The following is an 11,863-nucleotide window of genomic DNA, read 5'->3' as shown; positions in this document are numbered from 1 at the left end:
GTAAAGTACATCCTATTATCTTAAGAAATTGGATTAACAAAATGTGCCGACATATTTCAGGGGATGGTAAAGTATGATATGTGGCAAAAAAAAAAAAAAAAAAGGAAGACGAAATTGGAACCTATTTGCAATAGAAGAACTGGAAATTTTTATTATAACTTATTTTCACAATACAATGCCACTTTGTCCCATGCATAAATAAAATTGGTGAAAAAACTTACAGAACTCGTTATTCAAAATTAACTGTTCACCTCTATCATTTTGTCTATCGTTTTTGTTTAATTGCATTTTAATGGAATATAAACACGTAGAATAATGCAAAATCAAATAAATTCGTCAAAGCTTTCATAGACGTGCAATATAATAGGATTATTTTGAAAAGGAAATACTTAATGTATTAATAAGTTTAAGTACATTGCAGATGTGCATATAGAAATTGCAAATCGTTCATAAAAACCATTAATCCCGTTCAGGTTTACATTTCATGTAATTCTCGCAATATCTATTAATGCAGTATGATATGTTAACTTAGTGAACACTCTGGATGCGGTTTTTTAATATTATCCTTTTTTCGTCAACAGGAAGCACATATATGATGGACAGTTCTGGTTATGCATCTAACAGTTGTATTAGGCAAATTTCTATGTTTACATTTATTACGCTGATATTCGACATAAAACCACATTTGCCCTGAACCAGTTTAATTTTTGGAGATTTATATAAAATTAACTTGCCTCACTACTTTTAGCAAAATGTGATCACTTAACATATCATTTATTAATATTTGTGAGTCAGAAGACCATCATGTCCTACCTTACTCAATGAGTCTTAAATATGATGCATAACATTCTATTACAGATGACAAACGAGAAATACTGCAAATGACGATGCATTGAACTAAAATAGGCAATTTTATGTAATAACTATAAACGCGCTTCTTTTTCAATTGTTTTTATTTAAATTAATTTATTGATAAAACTCAAAATCTTGTCTGGCATACTCGTACTGTAAAAAATCTGCAGATTAATAACTTTGTCTACATATTTCACTGTAAGACTTTTACTCTTTTTCATTGAAGATAATGTAGCTGACAATTCATTATCTGATGATGAATCCTCAGAACTGGAATTTGTTTCAGATTTAAACTCAGTATTACCCTTCCATCTCCATGCAAACTCGTACATTCTGAGATACAGAATGTTTTCCTTTATGATGACTGGTTTTAGAAACGGGAACGTTAGCTTAATTGTCTTGTTTAATTCATGCAATAGCTCTTGTTACCCTTATATCTTTTCGTTTACTTGTTTTGTTCAAATCTTTTGAAATATCTGCTCGCTGAGACTTCAATATGCTTGAATATGTGTCAATGTCAAATTCTAACCTCTTCAATCCCTCATTGACATCTTTATTCGGTTTATAAGAATTCTTTAAAAGTAGTTGCACCCTTTGACTTCTTGAATTTGTTTTATGATGTTCTTGTGTCCTTGACATCAACGTCTGCTTTTAGCTCTGAAATGCGCTTGTTCAGCTGATCTCTTTTTAGTTTTTTTTTATTCTCTCTCCCAGTTTAATTTGCAACTCTAAGACTTCATCTGAATCATGATCCTTCAATAATTTCTTAGATTCATCAAGATATTGGTGGACCCCGATATCTTTTTGACTAGGTTTAGATGGCGTAGAGTAAATGAAAAAAAAAAAACGCGACTTCATGTCTACGGTAAGATTTAAATCTATATAGAAAAGAGAAAAGAAAAAACAATACCAAATGATAAGGAGCTCATCAAACAAGGATGATATTTTTTTACGAAATGATATACATGTCTGAGTTCAAGAATTGGTAAAATAAAAACAAACAGAAGGTTAATTTCACAGTTTATTGATTAAACGACTGCTTTATTATAAGCTATATCAGGGAATCTAGTGCTGTATTCAGAACTACCGTCTAATTTTACAATTTAAGCCGATTATCTTTAGTAAACTTACATATTTTGTTAATGTCATGGATTCAATAATTGAAGCTGAAGACGCTTTTAAGAAAAAGCTTAACGAGGAAAGACCGACACAATCATTCAAAAATATGAAATACGAGAAAAGGACAAAACAACAGTATTAATAACACTACATTGAAAACTGAATAACAAGAATCAAAACAACAACCAAGGAGGGGGGGGGTATAAGGTGTGCCGGAAGGCTATCAGATCCTGGTACACATTTGCCACGTGTCTAAAACGTGAAATATTGTCAATTTAGTGATTCTTTTTGTAGATCTACTTTACAGGCTGAACAAACATGTTAAACCCACCATTTTCGAAAACAAAAATACCGGTACCAGGTCAGGAATATGACACTTTTTCTTCAAATAGTTTGCTAAATTCCGGATTTTGATTTTGTCATTTGATAAGGGACTTATCATTTTGAATTGTCCTTGAAATTTGTTTTTTTATATTTATTTTACCTCATGGAATTACAATATTAGCTTGGCAATTAAAAATATTTAAACAACAATATTTTAACGATAAATTACTCATTTACAAGTACATCAGAAAGTCTGATTAATAGTTTTATATATAATTGATTTATATTGACGTACAAATTGATTGATTTTTTTACCACTCTAACATGTTTCATTATTAACCCAACGACACCGTCTTCTTTCCCGTTTGCACAGAGCATTCTTGGCCAGGCAAATGGTAAGCTTATCATTTTTACCAGTCTCATATTTACAACCGGTTGAATCTGGATTTATTTTCTGAAAATGGGAAACACATATTATATACATATTATCTGTGCGAGGTTATTGACAGATAGTTACCCTTCTAAAATACACTTTTTTTTTTATATCAGAACAATGTATGCTTCCGAATACTTTTTTATAATAATGTATGCATATGCCTACGAAGAGCCCGAGTTTTGTCCGATTATCGTTTAGCAGTTGTGCAATTTAACGATTTAGAAGCAACAAAATATACGACAAAATATTTACATAGATCGTTTTTCAAACGAAGTAGCTTTTAGAAAGCATTGATTTACTTTTCGTGCTTCCGTATTTGCTCATTCTTTAATACCTCTGCCGTTTACATTTGATAGTTTTGTTTGATTATATCTAAATATTGTAGTATTTTCCTCAACCTTGTCTCCATATCTACGTACCCTTTTCAGCACATGAGTTTCAAACTCAGATTATTGAATTGTAGTCAAAGGAATAAACAATATTTTAAAGGACTTTGAGTTGATTTGTGGTCAGCTTTAATCAATTCATATGAGATGCCCTTTATTCTATATGAAAACTTTACAACATGAATTTTTTTAGATGATCGGAATACGATTATGTGAAGAAACGTTTCTGCCTTCTTTATTCTACAATATTTTTTTTAACAAGCTCTGATTTGTGTGATTCGTATAACAAACACAGACAGTTGGTGCAACCCCCAACTTCTTAAGGGTAAATACATTACGCTTGTCATACTAGTGTAAACATATTTAATGAAGCTAGAAAATGGTATCTGATTTGAAAATAAACTTCCACACAATGCTAGGAATAACAACAGATAACGGATAATTCAGATATAACAAAATATAGTCATTTACTGAGCTGCCAACTTCTCCAAGGCACATGAATAGGTAGAAGGCTTAAACTAATTTTATGAGATCTCAATCCTCTCCGGCTCGTCCCAATCAGTGCAATATTAATAGTTTCATACACAAATAGTAACTTCTTGAATATTAGCAAATGACAAACAACTATGAAAGAGAACTTATAAGTGAATGGTTTGCGTTTAAGTTACTTACGTCGCATCTCCTTCTACAGTTTAAATTGTAAGAATTAACACCTCTTGTAAACATGTAAAACGTTTGGTAAGGTGACAGACTGCTCAGTTGTCTGATATAATTACACAATCCAATAGACTTTTTTCCATCGGAGCCTGTTCTTCCTAAATACAAACATCTTACAATTACTTGTGTAAATAATTTTCGAAAGGAACAGTTTAACCTTTAGTTAGAAATATATTAACATGAGTTTGAAGTACTAATTCATAAGCCTAAGAGTTAAGTTTTTATTATTTTTATAATAAATCACCAGCGAATATCGAATTTGAGAAGTTCAAAAGGGAAAAATCAAGAAAATTTTTAAACCTATAACACAAGTTAATTCATTTTTTGTTTTAAACATCTTGGACTGTAAAATAACAGTTCGCATTTTATTTAATCTTCATTTAGCGTGTAAATAACAGCATTCTGTAATCGGAGATTTTGAATATTAGATCTTGAATAAAGATACATTGTAATAATCATGATAATAGGATTTACATTTGGAAAGTAAACTGATAATTTCATATTGGTTATTTATTGAACTTATTAACAAAATAATGTATTTGCACTTGAAAATTCGGGATGTCGTGGACTTTTTTTTTAAAGAGAGGTGGAATATAACAAAAGGAACATTTATACTTAAAGTTCCCCCCACCCCCCCTCAAAAAAAAAAAAAGAAAAAAAAAAAAAAAAAACGTGAGAGGGTTGATCAGAACATATATGCAGCCAAGTTGAATAGTACAGCAACAATTTTTTTAAACAGTAGTTTTTTATAATATCTTTAATTTAAAAAATAAAACCCAACAAAATCACCCATTGAGTACCCTCGTTCTTCTCTGAAGTGGACATTTTCTTCAAACATGTCCAATGTGAAGTAAAGTTTGATGCGTCTTGTTATTCGACACACTAGCGAATCAGGTATAATGTAAGTGGTGACGATCTTCTTTGATCTTCACAATACGCACTATGAGTAAATAAAAAGATTGCGGGTCCGAAAATGTGAACCGAACGTCACACATGACCGTGAAACATGTATTGGCCAGGATATAGTTTTCACCAATGGACGTGATTATATCATGAGTATATTACCGTCATATATATTTCAGAATAAAAGGACATCTAACAGAAAAAAAATGGCGAATAACAACGGGGAGTGTGAATAAGAGACAGCCACTCGACCAAAAAGCAGAAAACGGTGCAAGGTCAACTATTGGTCTTCAATGCAGTAAGGAAATCCCGCATCTGGAGGCGTATTCTAACTGGCCCCTAAACAATAATGCATGCTAGTTCAGCTAAATGAACGCCACACTATAGTCCGATGTATACAAATAAACCGTAATTAGAAGACAAATAAGACGAACAAAGTTTAAGGGTTTCTGATTTGTAACAGAATGAATAATGCGGCGAGGTTAAACATGTTAAGTGAGATCTCAATCCTCCTCTATAGATCTAGCAAATGTGGAATAAACAAACACAAAGCAACACGCACCGACACACTCTGTTCAACAAAAGTTAGAGTCCGATGTAAGACTTACTGTTAAAAGATATTTTTGGGCCCTTTACTGCTTGCTGTTCGATGTGAGACAAGGCTCTGTGATGAAGACCATACTTTGACCTATAATGGTTTACTTATATAAATTGTGACTTGGATGGAGAGTTGTCTCATTGGCACTCATACCACATCTTCTTTTTTCTGATAACGAAAGGTAAATTAGTTTCGTTTTCAGGAAGATATGACTGTTATAATTCTCTCAGAACTATCGCTGTCATACCAAATATTTGTTTTATCAAATATTCAATTAACCTGAGTTTTGATAATGTGATAGTTACTTGTCTATTTTTTTGTAATTAGCTATTATCTTATTCATTCGTTATTTCATTTATATCTTGATAGGTCCTTTTATCTCCTTACTCTTAGCAAAATGTCATTTCAAGTATTTTGTTTATTAATTAGATATTCAATTAACTTGAATTAACAAAATAAAGTAATGCGTTTTCATGTCCAGGATATGAGGTTTTATATCCATTTGTTTATGTAAATGTCGCTAAATTCTTAGTTAATGAGTTCTGAAAGCTATTCGTCATTTTGCTTATTTGCCATTATATTCCTTCTTTACATTGTACCATTGGGGCCAACATTTATTTAAGATTCACATTCTTAGTTGTATCTGTTGTGTTAAATTATTGACAATTGTTCGTCTTTTTTTATTATTATTTTGTTTTCCTTTTTTAGCTTTTACCGCTGGTTTAATCATGTGTATCTACTTACTCTTCACTAGATGTACAATATATAGATTGTTGTATTTATCGTATATGTTATCATTTTATGTCAGATAAAATAGGAGTGAAACAATGTTTAACACCACGTTAAGATTATAGCTTAGAAATAGTTGCAGTGTGAATTGATTAATATTCTTTATAACAGCTTAAAGGCTAATACTTATGAAGTTTTGCCATTTTGTTCGTTATTAACAAATTAAATACACTAAAAGACCCATTGGAAATTTGCAATACTTCGAAAGATACATGTACCATGTGATAATGTATTTGAAGAGCTGGCTCACATAATTTAGTTAACATATTTATATTTCACATTTTTAACATCACTTGAAAATATTTGATATCATTCCTCAATGATTTTTACATTCTACAATGTATTTACCCATTAGAATATAAGACTCTCCGACGGTAAAACGTACTCCACAGAGCGCACCATTTCCTCTTGTCTCTATAACAACATCTTGACCAACAGATTCTGTCACCCCCTGTATAGATAATGTAAAGCATGAAAGTCGCTTTTTCGATCAACATGATCATTACAAATATTTAGTTTGCATTGTTTGTTATATTTTGATGTTGTAATCTAGTGAAGCAGACATTGTGATAAAAATTTGGGTTAAAATGAAAAAGTTATCATTAAATGTGTATGAAAGATAAAAAGGAACAAAAGAACTGTACATTCTTTTTTTCTTAATTATATTCAAATTTTGAAAACCTATAAGAATAATTCTTTAAAATATATTATTGCTATACCTGACACTTTTCCTACAAGGTTATCTCTTTTTACCAACTAGTATTAGACTAACAAAACGGTGTTGGGAGGCAGGTTACCACGGGAATGACACTAACATTGTGGAGTTAGCTGGATACAAAAAAACGACGTTTATTGCTAGTTCTTCTCCATTCGGTGTTTAAGAATACATGTTTCTTGCAAAGTATATGTGAGCAGTGGTTCCAATAATGTATGTTTTACTTGAACCATTTGCATTTGAAAATTTTATATAATTCTATGTTTAAATTCACACAATTAACATTCCAATTGTATTTATTCCTACCTTCATTTTATAAATAATGCTAAATGTATACTTCCAGATCGCAAAGTTGTTTGCAGTATCATCTGGTGGGCCTGGTATTAACGTCTCCTTTGTAACTTTGCCGTAGAATACTGGAAAATATGCAATATTGTTGACCAAACGGTGTTATTATGACAGTACAGTAATATTTGGGAGGAAATCATTGTATTTTCGAGGAGGATTTTCAAATAGCCAACTTGCCCGGGTAAGAACTGATATTAAACAGCTTTGCACAGAACATAAGATAAATTATAAGTCTGCATCAAAACATGCAGGACACAAATTTGTACAAAAGTTTAAAACAAATAGGAAGTCTAGTCAACCGTTAAAACCCTCCCCCAGAATATTAAATACTAGTAATCACTCAATCATAAAAGATAGTCAAATTAATAGGCATGACAACACCCCTGTTGATCCCTTGCATTTTGAACTCGTGTAACAAGTTATTTTTTTTTTTCAAATATGATTTCTGAAATGTTCAAAAACCACTAGTCTGTCAAATATCATAATTATATATGGGAATTTTTAAACGAAATCTTGTCTTTTGAAAGTATAGCGTAGTTTAGCCGAAATTAGTTCGGATAGTCTCCAGTAAATATTCCGAAACCTGTGTAGGATAATATCTGACGAATAAAAACAACAGTAGTATACCGCTATTCGAAGTCATAAATCTATTGAGAGAAAAACAAATCCGGAATACAAACTAAAACCGAAGGAAACACATCAACTATAAAGAGGAAAACAACTAAACAACAGAAACAAAAAAAAAAAAAAAAAAACCACAAACGACAATGAAACACACACAGAAACGAACTATAAGATAACAACTGCCATTATCCTGACTTGGTACAGAACATTTTAAGAAAACATGGTGGTTTGAAACTGGTTTTGTGGCTAGCCAAACCTCGCGCTTTATGGCAATGTTAAATATAACACAAGATTATAAACGTTCACTAAACATGACCATTATATATCATGTATAGGATACACGACAAAAAAAAATATATTAATTCGATTGACAATATTGGTTTTTAATAAAATTCAGCACCTCCACAACATAGTTTGATGCTGGCTTATTTATTATGTTATTTTTTTTTAACAGATGAATTGTGGAAAAGTCATTGGATGGTGTTCATTAACTTTTTGTAACTGTTCAAAAGGAAGTTATTCGAAAAATATCACTAGAATAGTGATCACATTACCGAACATAAAATACTACAAGGCGTTATATAAGGAAGAGGAAGCCATGTATTTTCACAAGGAGGCAGTGCGTCAAGATAATGCGGCAGGGATCCATATTTAGCATTAACATTTTGTTGGAATAAACACGAGTGCCCGATTTCAGCAGACATTTCAGTTACTAAATTTTAATAATAGACATCCCATTTCTACTTTGTAATATTAAAATGTTCTATTACTGTTGTGGCCTGTTACCGATTTATTACATGAAGAAATATTTATCGTATAAAAGTTCACGAAGTGAAATACGAAAAATGCCGTAACTTGATTGATCCAGCATCATGATATGATATAACCACATTTTTATCGGTTATTCGTTTGGTCATTGGTTACTGTTTGTCATTTGTTCACCTTCTTAAAGCGTACAAACAGTTTTAACATGTCTGATGCTAAAATTTGATGCCGGAACAGGCTATATGACGTCATACTAATATTTTCAAAAGAATAGATCAAGGATTCGTGGATATTTTTATCTACACAGTGCGAGTGCTGACCATAAGATAAAAAGGTTTAGCAATATAAGTTACACAGTGTGCTAGTGACCTAATACGATATAAATGGGGTGAGTAAATTCCATATGGGGAGTAGTAAATTCCATATGTAGTGAGAGCGAAGTGTGTTTACAAAAAAATAGATCAAAACAAGTGAGGAATGTTGAAGGCCATTTATGAGAATGACACATTTTGTTTGAAACGTCAACATTTTTTCCAAAAAAGCAGTTAATTGGCTTGGCCAGTGCTAACCATACATTTAAATTTAACTTCAATCGGAATTAAAAACATAAGATTTAAGACCAATTTAGTTTTTGAAAAACGTAAAATTGGGCCTTTCATGCACATATTAATTTTTAAACTTACCATAGTTAGCTGAACAAAATTGCGATTGGGGGTGCTGTAAACCAAAACATGAACAACCATGTACATCATTTGTCATCCAAGTGAGGACGATACACAGAAGTATCACTTTCTGAAACATCCTAACAGTTTCTTTCCTTAGTTAAAAATGTACTACTCACGGTTATTTGAATTCTCGTGTCTTTAAATATTTGCACTGCAAATGTCATGTAAAATTGATATCAGGGGATGATAGAAGGGTAAGTGCACATATTACATGAAATAAACATGTTTTCATTTCAAATGGAAGCTTGAAAAATCGGTGTGACCGCGTGTACAATGCAATTCGTTTGTTGAGTAAACAGCAGGATCAATCTTGCGAATAAATAGCATAAACTTTATAAACACCCTTCACTTCCCTCGTGTAACATAATCACGTTTTAATTGAGTGTGGAATTATATTAAGTAAAATGTGTTCGACGAATTATGTTCACTGAAGAGCAATATTAATAGGATTGTGAATAAAGTACATGTTAATGTAAATATACCTCTAGTACATTGCAGATGTTCAATTAAAAACTCATTCACATCTTCCATTTCCCTAAGGTTTTATTTAGATATGTTCTTGTTAACCTAACTTATTCAAATGTTATTTAAACATATTTATAATTGCTCTCCCACAAGTTATGTTTCTGTATGATAAGTTATGGATTATTATTTTTTACTAAATTAAATGTAACTGGTCCATTGATTGATGGAAGTTCGTTCCATTTTATATCTTCTTGTCTCTCTTGTTTTCCAAAATATCACCATATCTGTAAATTGGATCAATTTCCAACGCAATCACTGGTTCATCCTGATATCATGCAGCTATTTAATCGAAAAAGGTTTCTTTAATACAATGAGGTGATGTAATATGATTTGCAATACGACAACTAACTAAATACCAGCATCAAGATGACTGAATGTAAGGAATTATGGGTCAACGTAGGGGGCCTTTGATATGAGCAAAAACCATATTGGAAAGTAAGCTGTAAAGGGCCACACCATGAAAAAAAAATAAACTCTTAAAACGACATATATCAAACACAAAAACGAAAAATACGTCTCGTGACTTATAAGAAAACAACTACATTACTACACAATTATGTCATGGAAGATAAAATCATATCAATTTGAAGAGTTTTATCATTTACTTTTACACGTCACATGTTTCAGACATATTAATGATGTCATGTCATACATTACCCTTTTTCAGTGGCACTCATATACGTATAATATATATATATATCCAACTGAATTTGAGATTAATTTGCGTTTGTTTGTACTGTGTTCCTGTCATGAAGTATTCGTTTTGCCATTTTAGCGGTATTTTTTTAACATTGCCATATAAGTTGGAGAGGCCATAAAACTCGGTTCAACCCACCATTGTTTCTTAAACTGTCCTGGATCAAGTCAGAAATATGGCAGTTGTTATCTAATAGCCCGTTTCTATGTATGTTAGCATTTATTGTTGTTGCAGGTTATTGTTTCTGTTGTTCCTTTGTTTTCCTCTTATACATGTTAAAGGTGATGTGTTTTCCTCGGTTTTAGTTTGTAACCCGGGTTGGTTTTCTCCTAATCGAATAATGACATTTGAACAGCGGTATACTACTGTTGCCTTTATTTATATCTTAATCTTTAATGTTAAAAAAATACCGCTAATAAGACAGCAGTTCATGACAGAAAAACAGTACAAAATTCACATTATTTGTTTTTAAAGTTAAGATATCCGCCCACGACGATTTATTTTGTATGGCAATCTAATAAATGGAGGAAAGGATTATTTCTGCCTTTACCAACACCACACGATAACAATCAAGCAAATTAAATGTTAAAATATGTTATAATTTGCATTTTAATCAAGGAAAATTATGACCTTTTACAATGTTTTACAATTCATTCTTTTATCTCTTGAATCATATTTCATTGAAACTTGGTATCGTCCATAGTGATTCTTCTGAAAGAAGTAACTATACATAGGTATATAATCCCTTTAAATTTAATTGGTAACACCAAACCTCTTTTTTCAATGAAAAATATTTGCGTGGAGAAGATTTTTTTTTTTTTTTTTGGTTTTCACAATTAAATTGGAAATAACAACTGAAGGGTTGTATGTGAAGTTGTAAACGAACAAAAAGGTAATCGTGTGTTGATTTAGGACGCGAAATTCTGTGAAATATCGTGTAAAAAGAATGTCCTTTTGTGTACTTATACATGTAAAACTGATAAAACAGAGGCTTTGTGAACTGCATTTTAGTTTGGATTCATGTATTGTGCATACGATTTTATTTGCATCCTTATGAGAGAAAAAAAAAAACAACACCTGTTTGTCCGACAACCCTGGAGGAAAATACATAAAGAAGACGATGGAAGCAGAAGAGATACAGTGTATTATTGCTTATACACATTGTACTTATTAATATTATGTTGATACTGTCAGTTGTTGATTGAACTGATTCATAATTTGTAAAGACTAAATGAAAATGATATATAACAAGTATATCAATCCTTTCATCATTTAAGACCAAATAGAAAACTGAACATAACTTATGAACTGGTTTTTTTCTTTGCAGTTAACGTTCGCCT

At 31.4% G+C, this 11,863-nt stretch overlaps 1 protein-coding gene across 1 annotated transcript; it reads right to left on the bottom strand.

Annotated features, from left to right (window-relative positions):
- Positions 1-2,170: 2,170 nt before the first annotated feature.
- LOC127710607 (metalloproteinase inhibitor 3-like) lies at positions 2,171-9,419 on the bottom strand. Its single transcript, XM_052216558.1, has 5 exons — positions 9,260-9,419; positions 7,146-7,255; positions 6,473-6,575; positions 3,790-3,932; positions 2,171-2,749 (listed from the first exon to the last, which is right to left on the bottom strand). Exons 1-5 carry the CDS (start codon positions 9,375-9,377, stop codon positions 2,615-2,617), a joined length of 609 nt encoding a protein of 202 aa, XP_052072518.1. The 5' UTR covers positions 9,378-9,419; the 3' UTR covers positions 2,171-2,614.
- Between the last annotated feature and the right edge of the window lie 2,444 nt (positions 9,420-11,863).

This window comes from Mytilus californianus, unplaced genomic scaffold (assembly GCF_021869535.1).
Source record: "Mytilus californianus isolate M0D057914Y unplaced genomic scaffold, xbMytCali1.0.p SCAF_8, whole genome shotgun sequence".
Lineage (NCBI taxonomy): Eukaryota > Metazoa > Mollusca > Bivalvia > Mytilida > Mytilidae > Mytilus > Mytilus californianus.
Note: the sequence above shows the minus strand (reverse complement) of the source record. Positions and strands in the feature narration are given on the sequence as shown.

Bases quoted from the DNA above. Each gene is read 5' to 3' on its own strand.
- LOC127710607 (XM_052216558.1), bottom strand. From the start codon at position 9,377: ATGTTTCAGAAAGTGATACTTCTGTGTATCGTCCTCACTTGGATGACA. The intron at 7,256-9,259 runs GTAAGTTTAAAA...CATATTTTCCAG, and splicing joins ATTTTGTTCAGCTAACTATG to TATTCTACGGCAAAGTTACA. The intron at 2,750-3,789 runs GTAAGTAACTTA...TCCCATTTTCAG, and splicing joins ACTGTAGAAGGAGATGCGAC to AAAATAAATCCAGATTCAAC.